Genomic DNA, 25656 nt, shown 5'->3' with positions numbered 1-25656 from the left:
CGCCACGTACCATCTTTCTTTAGCATGAGCAAGGCGGGTACTGCACATGGGCTAAGACTCTCTCGAATGTAGCCCTTTTGGAGCAGCTCATCTACTTGCCTTTTCAGTTCGGCATGCTCCTTGGGGTTCATACGGTAGTAAGGTAAATTTGACAGGGAGGAGCTTGACACTAGATCAATAGTGTGCTGAATGTCATCCATAGGTGGTAACTCGTCCGGTAACTCCTCAGGGAATAATTGCTCAAATTTCCTCAGCAAAGGTTGTACTTCTTTAGGAGTCTCAGTGAGTAGGCATGATCATAGTACTAAAACTCGCGAAATTTCGGTCTAGATATCTAATATTTCGAGTATCTCGACCTGTCCGAAACGAAACGCAAGTCCGATATGAAAAAATGCAATATTTCGGAAATTTCGATCATCTCGTTTCGGAAATTTCGAAAATCTCGGTAATTTCGGTCATCTCGTTTCGAAAATTTCGGAAATCTCGGTCATTTTTGGCATTTTACACCCACAGAAAAATACCATATTTTGACGAAATTTCGGTCAGACCGAAACACCGAAACAAAACGAGATTTAGTATCATGGGCATGATAAATCGGTATTACTCTGTATGGCAACCAAAGCATAGACAACCTCGGATTCTTTACACTCATTTTCAAATTGCTTCTGACTTAAGATGCTAAGTGTTTTCTTGGGGGTTTGTTTGGAAGTACTACCTTTATTCTCTAGAGCTCTTACCTCCTTAGGGGTACTAGGGATTAATCGAATTTTCTTCCCATTGAATTTGAACACATGGGTGTTAGACCTTCCATGATTAGTGACATCTCTATCATATAACCAAGGTCTCCCTAGGATGATATGGGCGACATCCATGTCTAGGACATCACATCATACTCTATCTCATAGTCCACAAAGTGTAAGGGGACTAAACACCTTAATGTAACGGGAATAGTGGATTGATCAACCCACGCAACCTTATAAGGCTTTGGGTGAGCCTCAGGTTTAAGCCTTATTCTGGCCACAACATTTTAGGCAACCACATTCATGTAGCTCCAACTGTCGATGGCAACAAAACAGTTTTTACCCTGGTGGCAAGTATAGGTAATGAAAATATTGGTTCGCTGCCAGTCATCGCTGCCCTTGGATTGTGATACCATGCAACACACAACACCCAGACGAGAGATGTCAATTACCTCAAGCTTATTGTCGGGTAGGGTCTGTGAGACCATGCGTCGCACAACTCCTAACCTAGAGGTGTCGATCTCCTCATCGACCTCCTCATCAGAAATGAACTCATTGGGATTATGATCGTCGTATTCACCATCCTGATCATTGCCCTGATCATAATCCTTAGGATTCCCCGCATAGAGATTTCGATTAGGGCACTCTCTAGCAATGTGTCCAATACCTTGACACCTAAAACACCGCATTTGACCACCTGCTGATGGTTTTGCTCCCAAGATACCCTTGTCTTTGCTGTCAAACTGTCTTGGTGGGTTATTGGGAGGCTTAGAGGGGTTTCTGGAAGACTGTGGAGGTCTTCTGAAGCTCGAGTCTCCAGTCGAGAAACTCTTCTTCAGGGGAAAGGATGTCATGGATTTTTTAATCTCTAAAGTTGTTCTAAAGGCTTGGGGAACATCACGCACCAAGTGGGGTGCCATGTGTAATTGGATATCGGAATTGAGTCCAGTCAAGAACCTAGACAATGTTTGCTCCCGATCCTCACGGGTACGGCTCATAATCTTTAACTCATTGAATTTAGCCATGTACTCCGTCACAGATAGCTTACCTTGCCTCAAGGAATTTATGTCATTAACTGTTACAACCCTTTCCTAGTACCACTAGGATTGCTTTATAACTCCAGACCCAACTCTTGAATCGAGTTGATGTTTTCAGCAAGTATTCTATACTCTGAACTCAGAACTCGACCTGAGTTTTTAGTCCATCTGACCACTTGATTTGACTTATGCTGTTTCTCCATAATATGGACTTTATTTCTCTAAGAAAAGATTATGTTTCAGTACTGTTTTGAGTCTTCAATTACAATACTACATTATCTATTCCAAACGATGAGGTTACATATATAAAGAGAACTCCAAACTAAATAATAAAAACCTACTCTATTTTGAAAAATGCTTTAAACAAGGAAACTTGGAAAACCAATACCAATATGGACTCTACTCCATGACTATCTCCAATAAAACAATTAAATAGATTGCAATTTACAATATTAACCCCAAATAACTAATTAACCCCCTACCGACCCTTGTTGGTCCAAAAACTTGGGTTGGGTCATTTTCGCTTTGGTCTGGGTTTCCAGATCCGGTTGTGCCGATCTAGCTAAGATAACATGATGTAGCCTAGGTGAAATAAATCTCACTTAGGACCAGGTTCTGTTTTAGGGTTGGCCGAATGGGCAGTTTAGGGTAACTAGGGCAAAATTAGGGTTAGGAATGGGAGATTGAGTTAGGGTTTTATTGGGTAATGGTCTGCAGAATTTTAGGAGTCTATTAGAATAGGTTTTAATGAGGTTTGAATAAGAAATAGAAATTCAGAAATATTAGGGTTAGGGTTTTGGGTTTTCAGATTTAGGATCTAAGCTGAAACTAGGGTTTAGGAGCAGATTTAGGGCCTGGGCTTTAGGTCGAGTTTTCCTAGCAGGGAGGGGGTGGTTCGGCTGGACTTTGGTGAGGTCTAGGCAGATCTTAGGGTTTCTGGGTTTTTATGTTGAGGGAGGGATTTAGGGTTTGTAGTGGATAGGTGAGGCTGCAACTGAGATCGAGTGGGAGGGTTACTGTGATGGACCTGTGGTTAGGTTTTGAGTGTAATCTGATGAGGGAATAGGGCTGTGATGAATGTAGATGAAGCTAGGGTTTGGGGAAGTCGATTAGGTTAGATGGAAGTAAGAAGAAGAGATGATAAAGTTGCAGGAAATTGTAACTCTTACTGGAATTGCAGAATTTCAGCAGCAGCAACCTTGAAGAACTTGAAGGAAGAAGAAGACGAACCTCCCGATCTGCAAGATGCAAGGAGTCGCCGGATTACTCCAGCCCTAGCCCTTGATATTACTCACAAGGGGTCTTGATATGACACACACAAGACAGAGAAGCAAAGAAGATCATGGCGGCAGAAGAAGAAGAAACAAAATTTCAAACATAATAGGTGGGGGAGCCTCCCACGATTCTACTATTTATAATAATAAAGGGGGGCCTAAAGGCCTTACAAATAATCAATCTAAAGCAATCCTAATCAGATTAGGAGTTGGGATTCCTAATCTGAATCCTAATTATAAAACATAGAATAGACTTATACTCTAAATAGGAGTATAAGTGTAAACAACTAAAACAAATAAAATAAAATACTAATCCCTCTAAAATCGTGGAGGGGAACTAAGAAGATAAACCATGAAAAAGACTGTTTTAACCCTAGGCTAAAAGAACAAACAAATAAAAAGGCTCCAACGAAAAATCAAAGAACAGCCAAATTAATCATGGTTTCGGCTTCTGCATCATAACACCATTGCGTCAATTCTCCTCCTTTGAAAAGAACTCAACTCCGTTGAGTTTGGATAAGGACCAAGGATATCATCAACGTCAATCTGCTGGAGGAGAAACAATCCCACTATCTTTTTGAGCTTAATTCCAAGGAGGTCCTTGGCGAGAAGAAGTTTAAGTTCTTTGCACCGTGCTTGAAAGAAGAGTGGGTGTTTGCATACTCTCGATGTTGCACCCTATCAAATTGCCATGGTTGTCCAAGAAGAATGTGACACGACACATCTTCAGGGGTAGGACCCCACATTGCACCATATCCATGAACCCTCGAATAGAGTATGTGAACAAATACCAATCATTAATTTTGAGATTGGTGTTGTTTGCCCATGCAGCCTTGTATGGATTGAGATATGGTTCTGTAGGTTACGAATAGAGTGTTTAGAGATGACATTAGTACAATTGTCTCTGTCAATCACCATTCTTCATGGTTGTTGCACTCTACTCACAACAACAGCAACAACAACAACAAAAAACTTAGCCTTATCCCAACTTAATGGAATCGGTTACATGGATTCAAACAAAACAAAGTAGGGGGAAACTGAGGTCTAAACAAAAAAGGGTAAAGAAGAGATGGGGAAAAGAGGGATGGGAAGTGAGATGAGAAATGAAATAAAAGGAAAATGACAAATGAAAGATGGATACTAAAGAGAAAAAAGAAAAAGAAAGAAAATTGAAAGTAAGATGAGGCACAACCCAGCAAGTCAGGAGAAACTCAGCTAAATGGGATCTGCTACATGGATCCTTGCCCTCTAAAAGGCTCTATCCGAGGTCAAACTTGGTACGAGACCTAGACTATGCATTTCCTTCCTCACAACTTCTCCTATGGTCATTTTAGGCTTGCCCCTTGCCATTTTAGCTACTTCAATCAGGATCATATCACTCCTTACTGGGGCATCACTAGACTTCCGTTGAACGTGACCATACCACCTCAAACACTCTCTCGAAGCTTGTCATTGGTCGGGGCAACTCGCAAGTCTGCTCTAATACGCTCATTCCTTACTTTATCCTTCCTAGTTTTTCCGCACATCCATCTTAATATCCTCATTTTTGCTACACATAGCTTCTCAATATGACACTTCTTAACTGCCCAACATTCTGCCCCATGTATCATAGCCGATCGTACAACAGTCCTATAGAATTTTCCTTTAAGCTTTAAAGGGTTGTTTTGGGTCTTGAAAATACTGCTGCGGCACCATTCTTCTTGCTTAGAAACATTGTGAGTGGCCAAAATAGGACGAAGAACATAGCAAGGTTGTTGCTCCTCATCGTTGTCATTACCGTTGCTTTCACCATGTTCACGCTCTGCTTCTAAACAATTTGTCTTGAGATTCTGTTTATCTTTTGAAGCAAGAGGTATGCAAGAATTATTGTCAATGGAAGCTACCAGAGAATGACAATCAATAAAGGAAACAAATCAACGATGACCAGAAAGAGAAGTTTTACGACTAGGTCCCCAAACATCAAAAAACACCAATGAAAGCAAGAAGAACTGCTTTTATTTGATAGAGAATAAGTAGAACGTGTCTGTTTGGCCAGAACACAAGCCTCACATAAAAGTCATCTTTATTATATTTGGTGACCAAAGCATGAAATAAATATGCTAAAATTCCTAATGGAGGGTGACCTAATCTAGAGTACCATTGGTAAAGTTTAGAAGAAACCAAGGAGTTCTGGTGTAGCAGAGAAGGTAATGATGGTGGAGAGAGACGACCATCATCAAGCAGGTACAATCTACCGTGCACTTTACCCAATCCAATCGTCTTCCCAGATGCCAGATCTTGAAAAACACAATGAGAAGGAAAAAAGGTTTCTTTGCAGTTAAGATCATGAGTAATACTACTAATTGAAAGAAGGTTAGTAGTAAAATTAGGAATGTGTAAAATAGAAGACAAAGGAAGGGAAGAAGTGCAGTTGATGATTCCTTTTCCAGAGATGGAAGAAAGGGAACCATCAGTTACTTTGACCTTATCTTTCCAGAAGCGGGAGAATATTGATGGAATAGGCTAGAGGAACCGGTCATGTGATCTGTAGCTTCAGAATCTATGATCCAAGGATGGGAAGCTACCGAAGCACAATGACCACCAAATGGAATACCTGATTGGGCAAAGTGTGAACCTGAAGGAGCAGAGGAATTGGCAGTAGATGTAGTAGAGGCAGCAGCAGCGGAAGACCTTAACACACGTAGGAATGCCTGTAGATCATCCTGGGATAGACCAATGTCAGTAGTCGGGGCTATAGTAACAGATTCAGAGTGGTTTGCCTTATTTTTTGTCTTCTTCTTGGCAGCCTGTTTAGCTTCAAAGTCAGCTAGTTTCCCATGAACTTTCCAACACTTATCTTTGGTGTGGTAAGGTTTGTGACAATGCTCACAAGTAACAGTGCCTGTAGTAGGAGTACCAAGAGATAGATTCCCAACAGGTGTAGTAGGAGCCGGGGTAGCAGTCTGTAGGGCTAATCTTTCAGTGATACGAGGATGTAACATAGCAGCCCTACGGTTTTCTTCAGATGAGACCAAGGCATAAGACTGTTCAAGTGTGGGAAAAGGAGAATGGCCCAATACTTGAATACGAATCTGGTCATATTCCACATTCATCCCTGCCAAGAAGTCATAGACCCTGATCTTGTCCACATGTTTCTTATAGGTAGCAATGTCGGCAGCCGTAGTAGGGTGATAATCAGAGAAGTGGTCCAATTTTTGCCAGAGGCTGCACAGAGTAGCGTAGTATTTTGAGACTGATAACTCTCCTTGAGTAGTATGGAGGACCTTCTTCCTGAGTTCATAAACCTGGGCATCATTGCCAAGCTGCCCGTATGTTTCTTAGCAAGCCGACCAAATCTGAGAAGCTGTATCAAGGAGAAGAAACCCTTGTGCAAGGTTTGAGTTCATAGAACCAATCATGTATGACATGAGAACCCCATTGTTGGCAAGCCACCGAGTTTGAAGAGGACTAGGTGCAGTCGGCGTAGCACTGGTGCCATCAATATGGCTAGTAAGGCCACGGCCAGCAATGGCAAAGGAGTCAGACCAAGACCACAATAGGTAATTTGAGCCATCCAATTTGATGGGATTAGGTGGAAAGTGGTGATATTCTGCTTTGCCTTCGCCAACATGATCAGAAGTAGCAGTGGAAGTAACAGAGTCACCCATAATCGCAGCAGAGAAGAACCCAAGTCAGAGAAGGGTTGGTTGAAGGAGAAATCCAATAAAACCTCTAAGAGAAGCTCCAAAAATTGAAGGAGGAACTCCTGGAATGATGATAAAATAGGTCTCCAAAAATCAGCAATAACAGACATGGCAACACCCCAAATCGATTTTGTCAGGGTTTTGAAAAAAACCTTGATTTTAGTGAGATCGATATAGGGGAAAAAGCTTCAAAAACTTCACTGGATGGAGCTGAAAGAAGGATCGAGTGTGCTCTTATGAGTGTTGGATCACCCCTCAAAAAATCAGCAACAACCAAAAACAATAACCCCAAGATCGATTATTGTCAGGGTTTTGTAAAAAACTTGAGATGGGAAAAATCGATCTTGAGGAGGTCTTCAAATATGGCTGGAGATAGATGCTTGGCCAACAATTCTATTGCAGTTCTTGATCTTCAGTAAGGTGGACAGATTCTTGGTAGTTGAGATTGAATCAGTCCAAAAAAAACTTGAAGATTTCAAATGTCGCAGACAGAGTGCAAGCTCCTATCGATCAGAAGTTGTGTATCATGGAATGAGGTGAAGGAGAAAAGGGAGATCGAGAAAGAGAAAGGGAGAAATAGAGATCGAGAATGGAGGGATGGAGAACCCTAATTCGAAACCTGCTCTGATGCCATGTTAAGAGATCAGAATTAGAGTTTGAATGCTTGGATGTCTAAGATTGACCCCAAGCTCTATATTTATAATAATCAAAAACATTACATGGACAGAATTGCCCTTACATACTAGAAGGAATAATAAAGAGCAATAAAGAGGTAAAAAGTCCAGAATACCCCCACGGTATTCTGGCTCATACAATCCAACAAATACCCACATTGAATGACTCTTTCCTTTATCTGAAGATACTAGTCGGCCAATACAAGCTTACAGGGATGCCATTGTAGTCTGGAGTGAACTGACAGTAGTGTTTAAGGTATTAACACGATCTGCAAGATAGGCAATATGTAATCTTGTTTTTCCTTCTTATAGGAGTTAAGCTGCTGTCACTATTGGCTACCATGGTATAGGGTAGGAATGAGTACTTTCGGTCTGATACCAATTGATGAGATCTGGGCCTCGGGGGCACAAAACCCTGCTTTGGGGTCCCTATGAGCTCAACCAAAAGATAAACAACTAAAATAAGACTAGTAGTGGCGATTTCATCATTGTAGAGGCAAACCAGACCCTTAGGAGTAAGAAAACAAGTTAAGGGACGAAATAGGGAATAAAATGATGTAGATAGACATGCTGGGCTCAAATACAACTGCAGGAAGAAGGGCCATTCTTGAACCTGGTTTGAGGTCCATATGTGGGCCTAACTGCCAGCCGGCTGGGCTGGGTCTTAGCTTGCTTGCATGAGCTGATTAGTGGTTTATTTTGTTTTAATTTTATTCCTACTAGCATTAGGACTACTGCTTATAAGTTGTTTTAAATTTCAGCAAGGTTGTAAGTACTCCTACTCATGATAGGAGTCTAATTTATAGTTTTCACTTTTTTTTTTATTTCCTTATATCATAGTTCAAAAACTAGACGAGACCTCAGCAAGATCTCGAGAAACTCTAGTTGGTCGAGACGAGATAGCAAATGAAATAGAAAAATGCAATTTTTTGAAAAACTCGCCCGAGATTTCGAATATTTCGAGAATCTCGACCTCCTCAATACTCCTAGAGTCTTAGTATTGTATTGTTGGGACTTGGGAGTTGAGACGTGGAAGACTAGGATAGTAAGGTGTCTATGACATGTATTATTCATTGTACTTGGGTTGAGTGTCTATGTAATATGCATTGTGAACACTTCACTGTATCTTGTGGTTTGTAGTAGAAACTTTAAGTCTTTAACTATTTCTTGAATAATTATTCAATATTATGTGTCTTCATCCATTATTGCATAATTTACTTGTTTTACTTGCCAATTATGTCTTAGATCATTCAAACAATATGTAGAATAGGCAATAATACATTAAGGGTTCAGCCTTTACTGCCAACCAAGGGTGCAAATCCAAAACACCAAATTGGGTGTGTTTTTTTTTCCAATTTGAAGCTTTAAATATGTTTATTAAGACTAAAACAAGCTTCACTTAAAGTTTCGGAGCCAACTATGGCCATTTGCCCACCGAAACATAGTTCCGGAAAAAAAAAATGCACTGTCTCACCGAAATCTTGAGATTTCGAAAAACTCGACCTGGTCGAGATGGCTGTCCGAGACGAGTTTTTGAACCATGCCTTGTATAAAATGCAAGGCTGTTGAGCCGGACATGATTTGATTAACTAAAATTTGAGTTGCCTTGCTGCAAGAGAACTGAGTAATACAATGAATGGGTGATAACCAGACCTGAGATAGGTCAAGTTATCTTCGGATTCATCTTCCCCGGCTCTGTTCTACCGCCAAGTACAGTCTGTGTTTGTAATCTGATTGAGATCCATAGCTGCTGGTGGTGTTCATGGAAGAAGAATTCGCGAGATCTTGGTTTTTTCCATGGTCGAGATGAGATGTATACTGAGTTAAAAAATTACAATATATCCGGCGAAATCTCGGTCGAGTCGAGATCTCGACCCGACCCAGATTTCGACCCTTTTTGCCTTTTAAAAGTTCTAGAACTCGACAGAACTTGCGAGTTCTCTGTCGAGTTCCAGATTTCAACCATTTTTCTCCCCTGTGAGCTTCTGCTGCCTCATTATGTACCTGGATTTCAACATATTACCTCTTGGAGACTACAGTTATCTACAAAACTGAAGGATTTGCATCATATTTGTGATTCTTCATCTCAAACTGAAGGATTTGCATCATAGGGGACTTGGCATATGTTGATAACAACACTTATATGTGTTCTGTGGCCAACTATGTGTAACATTACATCAGCATGATGACATGGGAAGAATATGTGGACCGAATCGTTCTGAATGGGTGGTTCGGTCACATTTTATAGGATGATAGATCATAGATGTAATATGTTAAACAGATTGATGTCTTGTACACTATCACATTTCTAATGCTTATTTAAGTTGATTTATATTAATTGAATGCTTTGATTGCTTTTTATTACTAAATTATGTGTAATAGTAGGGTATTTTAGTATGTCGCGCTTACGAACCAAGGGTCCGAAGTGAAACTCCTATTTGGACTGTTTTTTCAAAATTTGATAGTGCCATCGTGTTTAAATGGCCTAAAATAGGCTGAGTACCAAGTTTCAGACCCAAAGTAGGTCTAAAACCCACCGAAACCAGCCTTCGAGTTGGAAAAAAAAAATTACCCCAACTCGCTCAAGATCTCGCGATATCTTGAGCCAACTCGGAAATTTGGCAAATTGAAACCTGTACTCGAGACGAGTTCTCGTTCCTTGGTGGTGTTTTGTTAACTGATTTCAAGAGGGTGGGTTATCCTTTCATCATATATTCAATCCCTATCATTGAGTAAGTACAGATCTGAGTTTAATTCCAGATTTAAAGCTCCTGCACAGTCCATGTTTGTACATCCTATTTTAGCATACAGTGATCTATTAATTAAACCTGATCTAATAATCTGATTCCACCCAAACCCTGGGTTATCAAAGGCCTACCAAAGACCTTTACTCGACCAGGCTTTGGAAGGGTTTTGATCATCCTTGCTGCTGCTATTTAAAAATAACCTGATTTCTGCAACATTTGAACTTAAGAATTTTATTTCTTTAAGGGGAAAGTTTTCATACACGGCTGTGTAAGCCGTGTATGTGAGAGGGTGGGAGTTTCAAGGCATTAATTAATGGGTGGGGGTTTATGACTTTTCCAACTCTTTGTGAGAGGGGACACGACCGTGTATGCTTACACAGCCGTGTATGAAAATTTCCCCCTTTCTTTAATTACTCTTAATCTAGCCATTAGATTAGGGTAATATTTTGAGAATCATTCAAGCTATCCTAGGGAAGAACTATACATGATTTTTGGAGAATTCTATTAGTTTGATTTGACTTAATTTCTGTTTGACTATCTTCTCAGATCTCCATCCTGAAACTGAAAATTCTGTAATTACTCTCAAACTACCCAACCTATCTCTCTCATCTTCTGAGGGGTGTTATTACTCATTGTGGGGGATTGAAATCTAGAGTTTGACCTTCATCTGAGAAGGTTGACTTTGATTTTTGGGAGTTTTTCTTGAGATCCTAGTGGGCGAGCCTAGGTGCAACGGTTAAGTTGTGCTATTGCAACCTTTTGGTTGCGGGTTCAAAACTTGGAAACAGCCTCTCCTACATAGCAGGGGGTAAGGCTGCGTACATTTGCCCCTCCCAGACCCTGCAGTAGCGGGAGCCTCGTGCACTGGGTTGCTCTTTTTTTTTTGTTTTTGTTTTTGTTTCTTGAGATCCTGCTGTGAGATTAGGTCTGAGATACTATTACAGGTCTATTCTTGCATCATAAAAGGTTTAGAGTGAGGGTATTTCTAGAATTAAAATTTGAATTGGGGTAAAAACAGGAACCAAGTATGAATAAGAGGTCTGTCATGTAATAATAATAATTGAATGTTATTTTGTAAATATACAAACCTGCGCTTTCTTCAACCTCACGATATGAGCAGCAAGCCAGCGGTGAACTGGTTCCTCTTCAGGAGAGGGAACTCCCTCGATTCTCCCCCTTTCAAAGTAGGATTTCAAGCACCAGTTCCTGACCCTAAATCCTCTTATAAATAACCAACAGCAGTCCCAAATAATCAATGATAACATAGGATTAAATCCCTGAAAGTGTCGCTGGCGGTAAGAAAAGGATCAAGCCTGATTGTGTTTTTAGTTCACAGTTGAAAGGGTATTAGGAACTGGAATTTTAAGATTTGGGTCACCTACAAATAGGCAACCTGCACCATGAATCTTAGGTGGAAAGAAGCTGTAACGAAAAAGATCGATCCAACTCCAAGGAGCTGCAGGTACCACCCAGATCAGAACAGAGAGATACTACCAGGAAATAACAATGAAGAAAGAATTAAAGAGGAATAATGATGGCAGGAAGAATAAGGGGAAGCAGAAGGACTTACCTGTGAAAAGAAGGTGTCGGTTCAAGAGAGAGGAACAAAGAAGGGGAAACAACCACACGTCACTCACAACCGTGAAAGGTAACTCCAAACCAAATATCATTCAACTCTATTTTAATCTCTATTCCAGACGATGAGGTTCATATATAAAGAAAACTCAAAACAAAATAATAGAAACCTACTCTATTTTGTAAACTGCTTTAAACAAGGAAACTTAGAAAACCAATAACAATATGGACTCTATGCCTATCTCCTAGTATGACTATCTCCAATAAAATAATTGGATAAATTGCAACTTACAATAATAACCCTAAATAACTAATTAACCCCTACAAACCCTTGTTGGTCCAAAAATCCGGGTTGGGGCTGTTCCGCTTTTGTTTGGGTTTCCAGATCCAGTTGTGCCGGTCCAGCCAGGATAATGCCACTGCATCAAAACCTTATATGTTTGTGAACGCATTCAGCCTCCAAAATGTGAGCTCTGGTCTGCATTAACTGGGAGGCAAAGGCAGGATAAAACTAAGCCTATTCTTGTCTTTTCAGGAGAAATCTTTCAGCTGAAAAGTATTATTCAGAAATAAAACTAAGTAGCACGTACACTTCATGTTTGAAATTTTGCCATGTCAGACATTGCCATCTTCACCATTTTTTGTCGAAAATCTAAACCTATTTAATTTTCACTGTACGTGCCACTTTGGACAGTCTGTATACATGTTGGATGGACACTGGTATGTGAGTCAGTATTCTTTGTTACCTAGATGAGAATGTAGATGCAAGGGTTTTCTTTATTCTTTCTTTTTCTTTTTGGCTTCCTTCTTTAATTTTACAAAAATATTATTCATGTACATAGGCTAATCTGGAAACCATGTGTAAAATCTCTCCCTGTGGAAAACCTGGTTTGGCTGAACCTGAAAAGGTAATAAAGGTCAGCAAAGAACTGGAAGGTTCAGGAATGCCTAAGCTTTGGCTAAACCCCTGGAAAGGTAATAAAGGCCAGCAAAGAACTGGACGGTTCAGGAATGCCTAAGCTTTCTTTTTGTGATTCTGATCCTTTTGCTAGTCCAAGATGCCAAGAAGCTAATTCCTGGCGTCTAAAGTTTTCTTACTATTTTTGTTGCCACTTGCTTCCTGCTACTCTTTTTCATCACTTTTCATCATTTCATTGGTGTTGAACTGTTCCCTGGCCTTTCTGAAGTCTTCCTACTGCCAATTATAGCCTATTCTTGAATTCTGTTAGAAAATCTGAAAGTTAACATTTATCCTCCTCCCCACCCAAAAAAAAAAACTGATTTCTTACAATAAAGTCATGATGTTAATAATCATTAAACTCTTGGATGTTGAGTCAAAATGCTATTAACTAGGTTTGGCCATTATCAAAATTGATCATAGGAGGGTGGTAAAGTACCAAGGACCTGAGTAGGCCTCATGTGCTGTACCAAACAGTTAGGTAATGTATTTGAACTTGAGTCCATAGTACAAGCCTAGTCAATCACTCTTTGGATAGACTTGGGAATCCTCTGTTGAATCTAATTGCTTTCATTATGATATTCCTTGATTGGATGACAAGAAAGCTATTAAACCTACCATAATTTGGTGCCAGCAGATCAGGTAAGAACATATTTTTTCAAATATGTACAGCCTGCTTAGACGAGGGTTTTGAGTTGCATGGTGCCATGATTAAGCCTTGGTGAAGTTGACTATGCCTTGAGATTGATTGCTTAGACTCATTGCTGATGTCCATCCCTATTTATTTATAGGGAGAAAGTTCTCTGTCCGGGAGTGTGGCCTATGCCAGCACTCCCATGAGTCTATCTCTCTCCACCCCATTTGAAAAGACACCTCTGCCCCCTTGTTTTGAGGAGGAGAGAGATAGACACATGGGAGTGCTGGCGTAGGCCACACTCCCGGTCAGAAAACTACTTCCCTTATTTATATTTCAGAACCTGTACAACAATTGCATTGCAAAGACCTGAGTTTTATAGTGTCTTGTACCTGTTCTCCTAGCCTGCTTAGACTAGGAAAAGGTTATTGAAGCCCGTTTGAGAAGAGAGACATATCTCGGTGAGCCAATTTGGCTTTATGCTAGGTAGATCCATGATAAAAGCTGTCTACTTATTGAGGAGGCTCATGGAAAGATATAGAGATAGTAAGAAGGATTTCCATATGGTCTTTATTGACTTGGAAAAATCCTATGACGCAGTCCCTAGAGATTTAATCCGACATGTTCTTGTGAGGAGAGGGGTGTCGAGTAAATATGTGGATGTAATTAAAGATATGTACAAGGGAGTGGTGACTAGTGTGAGATTTGTGGGAGGTCAAGGCAAGGAATTCCCAATTACGATTGGGTTACATCAAGGATCGGCCTTAAGCCCTTATCTATTTGCGCTTATCATGGACGATCTAACCAAGGGCATTCAAGACGAGGTCCCGTGGTGCATGCTCATCGCCGATGATCATAGTTGTCAAGGCGTAGCCTCGGTGTCCAGGCGCCTTGGCCGACTTGGGTGCCTTGTTCGCCTAATTGGTGTCGCCTTTAGTTTTGACCCTCTCCAACGCCTTGGGTCACTAAACCGCCGTGACAACTATGCCGATGATATCGTTTTGGTAGACTAGATAAAAGAAGGGATTAACTCTAAGTTAGAGCTTTGGAGGTCAACCTTGGAAACAAGAGGCTTTAATATCAATAGAACAAAGACGGAGTATATGATGTGTAATTTTACTCACACAGATGGATAATGACATTATGCGAATTGGGGAAAGAGAGATACCGCAAAGTGACTATTTTAGATATTTGGGGTCAATCATAAATAGAGAAGGTGACATAGAGGATGATGTTTCACAAAGAATTAAAGTGGGATGGATGAAGTGAAGAGGTGCATCCGGAGTGTTGTGTGACCGACGTATTCTTGTAAAGCTTAAAGGAAAGTTCTAGAGGACTATTGTGTGACCGGCTATGGTGTATGGGGCAGAATGTTGGGTAGTTAAGAAGTGTCATATTGGTAAGCTATGTGTAGCAGAGATGAGGAGGTTAAGATGGATGTATAGAAAAACAATGAAGGATAAAATATGGATTGAATGTATTAGAGCGGACTTGGGGGTTCCCCCCATCAATGACAAGATCTGAAAGAGCTGTTTAAGGTGGAATGGTCATATTCAACGGAGGACTATGGATGCCCCAATAAGGAAGAGTGATATGATTCCGATTGAAGGAGCTAAAAGAGCTAGGGGTAGGCCTAAAATGACCATAGGAGAAGTTGTAAGGAAGAACATGCTTAGCTTAGGTCTTGTACCAAGTATAACCTCAGATAGAGCCTATTGGAGGGTAAGGATACATGTAGCAGACCCCATTTAGCTGAGATTCTCCTGACATGCTGGGCTGTGCCTCTTTCCTCTTACTATGTTTCATCCTTTTTTCATTTATTATTTTTCCATCTTCCATTTGTCATTTTTCCTTTTTTGATCTTTCATCTCTGTCCCCAACCCTCTTTTCCCACCTCTTCTTTATCTTTTTGTTTAGAACTCAGTTTAGCCTACTTTGTTTTGTTTGGATCCATGTAGCTGACCCCCATTAAGTTGGGATAAGGTTGAGTTTGTAGTTGTTGTTGATCTGGAATTCAATAAGTCCAGTTTGATCTGGATCGGTCAATCCTAGCTGAATTTAACTTAGATCAGCTTTGGCCAATCCCAATCTGACCTGGCTGATCTCTAAATCCTTGTACTGTGCGTGGCTTGAATTTTTTCATAGTCATGGGGCATTACCTAAGAACGTGGGTAATTGAAAGCAAGGTAAGTAGTCTGAGATAACCTAGAGGGGGGGGGTGAATAGGTTATCACTAGTGAAGTATTAACCTTTTTAAAATTTCTTCGATTAAGACGGAGTCAATATAAATAAATGCTCAAAAAGAAGACACAGGATTTATAGTGGTTCGGGTCAATCAGCCTACATCCACTCTTCTCAACCTCGAGAGAATTTTGCTAGTATCTTTCAGTACAGTAGGTGGGAAGAACACTTTTACAATCTTTTTTACAGGATAAGAGAATCTTAATGTTTTTACTGGGATAAGAGGATCCCACGTATTAATCTAATTACAGTCTAGATTAATACATTAATGCTTTCTTAAATCAAAAGCATAAACAATGAATACAGAAAAGAAACGGTAAAAATTACCTAGGCAAGGAGTGTGACAAACTCCTTGCAAGTGTCAAATGATATGGAATGAATGCATATGATCTTTGACCTTCTTTAGAGCTTCTCTTTAGAATGCAAACTTGTGAAGGTCTTGAGTGTTGAAGTCAACCTTGAATGATCTTGAAGGAGACAAGTAGACTTCAATCCATAGAGCTCTAGAATGACTTTTCACTTATCACAAAAGTAGTATTTTGGACTGTAGTAGATGGGTGAAAAAGTCTGACATATTCTCTATTTATAGGCTCATTAAAGGCTCTGAAGACATGTGTCAAATGTGCTCTAACGGATCTATTTTTGGTCCATCCGGTCAGCCGGATAATATAGCTGTTAAGAGCTTTTGGAGCAGTATTTGTTCTGCCGGTCAATTGCCAATCAACCGGTTGTCCGACCGGTTGAAACCGGTTAGCTGTTGGAACTAAGTAGGCAAAATAAGCTCTGTAACCGGTCGATCGGTTGGATCGACCGTTTAGTCTTTTGAGGCATTTTGCCAGCTTGTCTCTGATGGACTTTGGTCCAGTCCTTTTCCAATCTGTGCTAAGGACTTCCAAGGTCTTTAAGTCACTTCCTAGAGTCTCTAAGTATGCATGAATGATATGATATGCAAGTTTCATTATAATTCATGCAATACAATGTGTATTGAGGTGCGTGCTTCTAATAAGTCTTTAGTTTTAGACTTCAATTTGATTTCTTCGAGTAATGTTCTTCAATCTTCAAAATATGTTTTTTAAGACCTTTGCTTGAAATCTTGGTCTTCCAAGCATTGTCTTGAACATCCTTGTGCTTTATGTCTTTTCAGTCTTGGCTTGATCTTCTTTATTTCATCATCAAACCTGTTGACATATTAATATACAATGGCTTTTGCTAACTTGTTTGTTATCATCAAAACAATCATGGAGGGAGGGAAGTGTTTTCCCAACAATCTCTCCCTTTTCTATGATGACAACCTATGATTTGGCTACAATAAATATAATGCAATCAAGACAAGGAGTTAATAAATTATGCATCATATATAACTATAAATCTTATAATGCATCCACAATGTTTATTCACAAATCATAATAAATTAAGTTTCAAATTTTTTCTCCCCCTTTTGTCAACAACAAAAAGGATTTAGAGAAACTCCCCTTGCATTAGAGAATATTAAGTAAAGCCTATCATTGTCCAATACTAATCTATCTCATAAGCATACTTAAAAGCATACTCCCCCTAAGAGTGTGCATCATATAATCCACAGCATAAGAGTTCTTTAAGTTCAAGGAGGGAAGTGCAGGAAATGGAAAGAGTTCAAAGTCTAAACTTTTACAACCAAAAGTAAAGTTATTCAAAGTCATCAGAGAGATAAAACAAACTAAGGAGCAGGGCCTGAAGGCATGTTGAAGTAGCTGGTGATGCGAGAGAGATCAGAAACGATGTTGTCAAGCTTCTTGTCCATCTCATCTAGCGGCTCAGTAGTCTTCTCCATGTAGTCCATCATGATCTTCCTGTCACCGGAAGATCCTTTACCTGCACCAGGATTGTGGTCCTCATCCTCATTTTCACTTTCATCATAATATTCTTCTTTAGTGATGAAGGCATTTTTTTGAGTAGCCCTTTTTCTACGAGCTTGAGAAGAGTCAACAACAGGAGGAGTTGAGAGAATTTCAGTAGTATCTTCCTTTCAGTACAGTAGGTAGGAAGAACACCTTTACAATCTTTTTCACAGGATAAGAGAATCCTAATCTTTTTACCGAGATAAGAGGATCTCACGTATTAATTTAATTACAGTCTAGATTAATACACTGGTGCTTTCTTAAATCAAAAGTATAAACAGTGAATACAGAAAAGAAAAGGTAAAAATTACCTAGGCAAGGAGTGTGACATAAACTCCTTGCAAATATTAAATGATATGGAATGAATGCATTTGATCTTTGACCTTCTTTAGAGCTTCTCTTTAGAATGCAAGCTTGTGAAGGTCTTGAGTGTTGAAGTCAACCTTGAATGATCTTGAAGGAGACAAGTAGACTTCAACAATTGAGCTTTAGAATGACTTTTCACTTCTCACAAAAGTAGTATTTTGGATTGTAGAGGGTGAAAAGGTCTATATTCTTTATTTATAGGTTCATTAAAGGCTCTAAAGACATGTGCAAAATGTTCTCTAATAGATCTATCTTTGGTTCATCTGGTTGACCTGAAGAATGATCTTATCGACCGGATAATATAGCCGTTAAGAGCCATTAGAGTAGTATTTGTCCTGCCGGTCGATTGCCGGTCGATTGGTTGTCCGACCGGTTGGTGTTGGGCGACCGGTTGGGGGAACTGGTTGAAACCGGTTGGCTGTTGGAACTAAGTGGGCGAAATAACCTCTGTAACCAGTCAACCGATTGGATCGACCGTTTGGTCTTTTGAGGCATTTTGCCAGCTTGTCTCTAATGGACTTTGGTCCAGTCCTTTTCCAATCTATGCTAAGGACTTCCAGGGTCTTTAAGTCACTTCCTAGAGTCTATGTATGCATGAATGATATGATATGAAAGTTTCATTATAATTCATGCAATATAATGTGTATTGAGGTGTGTGCTTCTAATAAGTCTTCAGTTTTGGGCTTCAACTTGATTTCTTTGGGTAGTGTTCTTTAATCTTCAAAATATCTTTTCAAGACCTTCTTTGCTTGAAATCTTGGTCTTCCAAGCATTGTCTTGAACATCCTTGTGCTTTATGTCATTTCAGTTTTGGCTTGATCTTCTTTATTTCATCATCAAACCTGTTGACATATTAATATACAATGGCTTGTACTAACTTGTTTGTTATCATCAAAACAATCATGGAGGGAGGGAAGTGTTATCCCAACAAGTAGTAGTAAATTTGTTGGAAAATAGAACAGAAAACATTAAATAAACATGGACTATGCTTTTTCACATCTACACCCCTCCCCCCCCCCCCCCGACACCAAAAAAAAAAAAAAACTAAACTATAGCACTGGCAGTCTGGCACATCAAAGCATATGGCAATAAAAATATAAACTAGCAATTAAATAAAAGATCTGGTGCACAAGGATTTGAAACTCAGACTAGGCAGCTGGATAGGCCAGAAATTGGATGAAATTGGCTGGAATTGGCTGCCTCAATCAAAATGGCACCAGAAGAGATATCAGGTTTTGGAGCTTTTGGTTCTATTTTTTTGGTGACCAGAGGATATAATGGCCCAAAAAAAAATGAGATTTCTGTGTTAGTGACCAATTCAGTTATCCCTGTGAAGAATTGGTGGAAATTGATTCTGGATCCCATTTCAAACTGACTGATCAATCCAATTTTTAAAACCATGTGTTATGCTCTTGATAGTCATGCCATCTGATAGGTAAAGCTATTTGTTAATGTTGTTAAGAACACTACAGAGGACTAGAACCACCGATTCCAGAATAGAGGTGCTATGAGAGAAATTTAATAATTATTAGTGAACTGATCAGATGACCTAAAACTCTGGTCGAGTGGTTCTCTCTGATGGATCTAGCTGGCTGGTAAAATATGGTGGAAATCTGAGATCAAAACAGTGGTGTAGCGGAATAGTCCTATGATACTAGGAGAACAGAGCATAGTTGAGAGATCTGACAATTTAGTTGATTAAAATAAGATTTTAGAATAGAAGCTATGAGAACATGATAACGAAAGAGTCAATCCACAAAATTTTGGCTCAATTTGAGCAAATTTCTGTGAGTTATGTATGAACTAGAACTTAGATAGTAGCTCTTAAAACTGGGTATTGCCTATAGGATTGGAAGAATAAAAATAAGAAGAAAATATGATTAGGACTTTACCTATCCTGTGAAGAGAATCTACTCTTCCACTAAGAAATCCACCTTAGCACTACTGGAAATCCATTCAAGCTCTCAAAATTTGATTCCTAACATCACTAAGCATAGACTACCAACTGTTATTCGAAGTAGTTACTTAAGAGACTAATAAAAGACTTAAAACGACTCAATTCTCACTGGGACTCCAACATAAACCAATTAATAAAGTAAATCTTTTTATTTTTTTTAACTTGTATTCTTAGTTTAGTGCCTTTTAAAGGCCCAATACAATGAAAACCCATTAGGCCAAAGGCCAATCACATATATAATCCAAACCAAAGTTTATTTCTACTAAAATAAGCCCCAGTTCTATGATTTTCCTGCAATAATACCCAGCTACTTTTTTTAATCGATACTTCCACAAGTATACTGTCCTTTCCAGCATAGAAGTATATATATAGATTGGCTTTTTAATAGAATGGGAGTACACTTATGGAAGTATAGATTAAAATAAAAGTAGTTGAGTCAACATTGGTGCGGGAAATCACCAGTGAGCTTATTCAAGAATTAGAATCAGGCCGAGGCCGATCTCCTATTCGATCTGGGTTTGGCTCGGCCGATCCCCTTTCAAAATCTAGGGTTTATTCATCCCATTTCAGCCGATCCGGTTCACTGATCCCTTTTCAAAATTTAGGGTTAGGGCAGATTTCATCCAATTCCGGTTGATCCGATCTGGATCCCAATTCTGCTCTTTAAAACCTTTGCTGGAACTGATTCTAGATGTCAAGTCTGAATTATGTGGTCCTTTCCTTTGCTTATGATTGGAAAGAAGGAAAATGAGTCCAAAACCTGTTGTGGGCATGTGTATATTTTGATTTTGAAAACCTTCCAACGGTTTTCTAGATTGGAAAAAATGGTTTCATGATTATATACAGGGAGATGTGGATTGCATCAAACCATAGTTGGCATAATGGAAGAAAAACTGGGGACTGAATTTTGTCCTCCCAATTTCTTTGGTACATCGAAAATTATTCAAAGTATTTATACGTTGTCAATGTTCTACTGGTTTTTTTTTTGGTCGAAAATGTTCTACTAGTTGTGAAGCTATAAAATATGTTGTATAAAATATATAAGGACTCGGTAGTCTGGTTTGAGATTAAAGAGCTTTTCTACTTTTCCAGGTTCTTGGAAATGCAAAGGGGGCTGTGGCAGTGGTGGTCTCAATTTTGATCTTCAGAAATCCTGTTTCAGTGACTGGAATGCTTGGTTACACGCTAACAGTCTTTGGAGTTGTCCTTTACAGTGAAGCCAAGAAAAGGAGCAAATGAACCAATCTGTCGTGCAGAAACAACATACAAAAATACGTTTTTGTTCTAATTTGTCTGTTTTCTATAAGAGGGCAGCAACATGCTTCTTGGAGCGATTTATGCTATTCAGCCGATTCCATATATATATTGCTCCCTCCAAATTCTTTTGTCGGAGACCGGGGGATAGGGTTTCCACCTGTATCAACAGCGATAGCCAGCCAGCATAGGAAAGTGTAGGGAGAATCTTAATAAGGGGACTGACTACTGCTCTATATTGTCTTCCCGTCTTGGGGTAATAGAGGAATGTCTTGTATTCTTTTGGGGACAGAATTGGGTCCTCTTCTACCCAATCAGTTTGTTTTGTTTTTTTGTTTTTCTTTCTTTTTCCGGTCATTGTGTTATCTCATGATTAATTAATGAAAGATATTCTGATAATCCTTTTATTTGTACCCCATAGTAGGAGCTGATCTATTTCTGGGAACAATGGGTACACTTGAAGAAGGGATCAACTTTTATTGTTGTATTTTTTTTTTTCGTAATCCTTTGAATAATTTTCAATACATCCTCATTTCATTATTCCCGAACTGCAAGGCACTGTAGAGGAATTTTTTTTCCCAAAATCTCAGTTTTCTGTCTGCTCTCTCACCAATTGATGGATGATGAGAATGATTTATGGCACAATGGTTGAACTTAGAGCTCACTCAATGTCAATGAATTTATATATTCATTGAAATTGAGTACCTAGGATTCATTGAATTTACAATTTCAATCAATCTCAATTACCTTTCTTGGACACCAAATATTTCCATTGAGTACCTAGGATTGGAATATGTAAATTCATTGAAATTGAATTAATAAAATTGTGGCTCTTTTATGTTGTTTCAAGAATGCAGCGGAATAATTAAATTTAAGGAAAATGTTTTCTCAACACTCCCATGTGTCTATCTCTCCTTAAAACAAAGGGTAGAAAGAGTTAGACTTTTGGGAGTACTGGCATAAGCCACACACCTAGACACAGATTTTTTCCCTTAAATTTAATGTGACTAGACCTGTATGATCAGTCCTCATGTCGGTATAGGGTAGAACCAAAATTTTCCAACCACTGCAAAAGAGATCAGTTATCTTGAATACCATAAGCGTAGTGATTCATACAAAATTTAGCTCTTCCTCTACCAAACAACACCAATATCCTCTTTGTAACAAATCCTCGAGCAACAATTGCACTATTACCAAGCCTCCTTCCCCTTTTTACTTAATGGATTTTGGATGGGCACTTCCCCGACATTTCCCAACCCACGTTTTACAACCTCAGAAGGGCATGTTTGGGAAAAATAAAAAATAAAAAATGGACGAACGTCGTAGGCAAATTAGAGATGAATACTCCATATAGTATATTTCCAAAATTTGGACCAAGAGGTCCTACATTGTCAATCCAAGGAAAGAACGATCAAAATGATCATGATAAGAAAGAGAAGTGCTAAAACCACCAAAGGATCGTAAAAGGAAAGAAAATCTAGAACCTAATATTGTGGGTCCTCAGTCGACTTGGTCCTCTAGTCTCGGCTCTATCATCACTCGTGGAACTCTTTCCCCTCCTCATCATTCTTGTAACGCCAGTCTCAGGATGAGGGAAAGTGCAGCCCTCATGGCCAGTGACGGTAAGACCATAAAAATTTGAATAATTAAAATTCTATTTATGAATACATGGAACTATTTTCAAGAATAGAATAATTGCATCACGATCTCTAAAATTTATCGTTACAACCTTTCCTATATAACCTGTTGCACAAAGAATAATGCTCGAGGAAGAATCCTCAAACACTGCAACTTTCAAGCTAGTTTGGGCTAGGAAACATTATTGTGCATTGGATTCCTACTGTTCCGAAGGCATGTTCATGGTTTCGATCTCCCCAGTCTATGTTTGCTCTGCATTGTGATGGTTCTCTATCCCAAGAAAAGGCAACTTATGGAGGGCTGATTCGTGATGCTATGAGTTTCCCCATTATTGCTTTTGCAGGTGTGGGTGTAGATAGATTAGTCATTTCTATGTAGTTGTACGCTATCTTCTGGGGTATGACTTTATGTATTGAAAAAGGTTTTTATGCCGTGTCCATTCGGTCAGATTCTAAATTGGATGTGGACTTGCTAAATGGAAAGATTAAAGGTCCTTGGGCATTACAGTGGTTGAAGAACAAAATCCACCATTTGAGTGCCTCTCTTTCTTCGGTGGAATATAAGCATGTGTGGAGGAAGGTGAATCAACCAGCAGATTACATTGCCTCCTTACCTATGGGTGATGTGGAGACTATTCTCCAACCGGTTGACTTCCCAGAGGAACTTTGTAAATTGGTTAAGGGGGATGTTGATTTCTATATCTACTATCGGTTGTAACTTCCTTGTTTTTGGCATTTTGGTTGATACGGGGCCTGTCCCATTTTAGTTAGGGGCCTCCCATTTCCCTCTTTAAATATTTTAAAGAGGTTCTAGGTGGCTTCCTGTTTTTTTGTATATTGATTTTTTCCTTTTTCTTTTCTTAATATAATTTACTTATCCAAAAGAAAAAAAAGACTATTCTCTGGTGTTTCTTGATGTAATTGTTAGACAAGTGTGTGTCCATCAAACCCGGTTCGGTCCGGTTCAACCCGGTTCACCTTTGTATTGAACATTTATACATTTTAGTTTAATATTGTCACATACAATATAAACTTTTTGAGCATTATGTGTCCGTAAGTTATACTTAAAATGGTAGTCACGACTAGGGTTTGGGTTGGGCACCCTTATCATATGGTCGTCGCATTGGGTATGCCTAGACATGTGATGTCAGGGTACGAATGCGAGTGCTCACATGTTTGATGTGTGCATTGGCGAAGAATCTACTTTGTCGATTCCCTCATGTATTACTGTCAGATGTAGGAAGGGATAGACATGTGTCACCGACACCTTGTACCTGAGAGAACCCTGTCACTGCAAAGTGTGATCGCATTCTTTGGTTCATCAATGACTGAGACTCAAGCGAGTCAAAGCTGGTGTTCTGAAAATACGTGAACACTTTGTGAGTGAAGGAGTTATCCAACACGGTCACCACTGCCTGATTGGGGAACACCAAGATAGAGACTGTCTGTGCATGGTCGGATCAGAATCTGGATCCAGTACCATTTTGGAAATGGTTTTGCAAAATTTATTTTACATAAAATGATACATTATTTAGAGTTATTTCAAATAAAGTGTTTTATCGAGTTTTGTGGGACCCGATCGGATGCACAGACTCTCTTATATGGACATGTACTATGGATTGGGGTTTGGCAGTACATGTGTACATGCCCTAGATTCCATAATGATGGTGTTGATTAGTGGGGGGGGGTTGTATATGATAAATTGTTATCATATAGGGAGTTATTTGGAATTTGCTAATTTAATTGGCTCTTTATTTAATTAATGGATTTGGTGCTAATTGTAATTATCCATTAATAATTAAATAAAGAATCTAATTAATATTTTCCCTATTAGATTATGCTTCTTCACCTGTTTAGCACTTTGAGTTTAAACAGAACTGCCAGACTAAGAGAGAAAGAGTCAGACTCTCACTAGGGCTCTATTAAATCTATCTAGGATTTAATTAAACCCTATTATTATAAATAGGGGACCATAAAACTCAGAAGAGAGGAGCTCTCCACGATTTTGGAGCAGACACTCTCTCTCTTACGTTTTTGGTTTCTCTCTCTCCCTCTTGTGATCTCTCTTCTTCTTCTTGCTTCTCTCACCTGTGTTTGAGAGTTAGGGTTTGTGAAACCCTAGATCTGTGCTGAGGAGTTTGAGGGCAACTGGGACTGGCGTGTAGAACCTTGGTAGCACCATTGGAGGTTCAGATCTGTTTGCTTGGAGCGCTCGTTGGAGGAAGAACCACTGTCTATTGGAGGAGCAACACTTGAGGCTCACCAGGTTAGCAGTTCTTTATTAATTCCTTCTGTTCATTGATTATTAATATTTATGGGATGCGAAAGAAACTCAAATTGACCTTTTTCGCTGTGCATTCGAGTTAGGGATGGATCCCCCTCGCCATGTGATGGACTAGGGATGAGTTTCTTCGTCCCTACTGTGATAATAAATTTTATGGGACACATGAGGGAAGGAGAAACCCTAACAGGGATGCACCAGGGTTCCCATGGGCGACCATGGGAAGCCCTAAAAATTTAAATGGGGCATCATGGGCTAACCCAGGGCGTGCAAAACCCTAAGGATAAATATCTTGGTCTCCCTAGGGAACCATGGTTTGATCCCTGGACCGTTATTTGACCAACAGTGTGGTATCAGAGCCACCTTTCTCACCCATGAATATTAGATAATTAATAATTTAATATAATTATCATGAGTGGGATGCAAGTTGGCACATGGGTGGTTAGAATATGGTTGTTGTAACAACCTTCCCATGTGCACATGGGTAGTTACAAGGTTGTTAGTATAACAACCTACCCATGTGATGATGGATTTGGTTTGTTTTATTTATTCCAATTATTGAAGCATGTATCCAATTAGGTTGTGATTACTAATTTTTAATTTTAAAATTTTTTAATCATATTCTATATGCGGGGGGGAGTGCACGCTGCCAAGCCTCTGCGCACGCCCTCCCCCATGAACCTACCCTTGTGCGCATCCCCTTGCGGGCTGCTGCCTAGGG

At 39.4% G+C, this 25656-nt stretch overlaps 1 protein-coding gene across 2 annotated transcripts in view; it reads left to right on the top strand.

Moving 5' to 3' along the window:
• The window catches only part of LOC122652385 (probable sugar phosphate/phosphate translocator At3g11320), a 40728-nt gene extending 19377 nt beyond the window's left edge, over positions 1-21351 (top strand). For both annotated transcript variants that reach the window (XM_043846106.1, XM_043846105.1), the window contains one exon: positions 20856-21351. In XM_043846106.1, coding sequence (XP_043702041.1) covers positions 20856-21002 — 147 coding nt within the window. In that variant the 3' untranslated portion in view covers positions 21003-21351. The remainder of the gene's footprint in view (positions 1-20855) is intronic.
• Positions 21352-25656: the final 4305 nt, after the last annotated feature.

The sequence above is a fragment of the Telopea speciosissima genome, chromosome 2, assembly GCF_018873765.1.
Source record: "Telopea speciosissima isolate NSW1024214 ecotype Mountain lineage chromosome 2, Tspe_v1, whole genome shotgun sequence".
NCBI lineage: Eukaryota > Viridiplantae > Streptophyta > Magnoliopsida > Proteales > Proteaceae > Telopea > Telopea speciosissima.
This window is presented reverse-complemented; position numbering and strand designations above follow the sequence as displayed.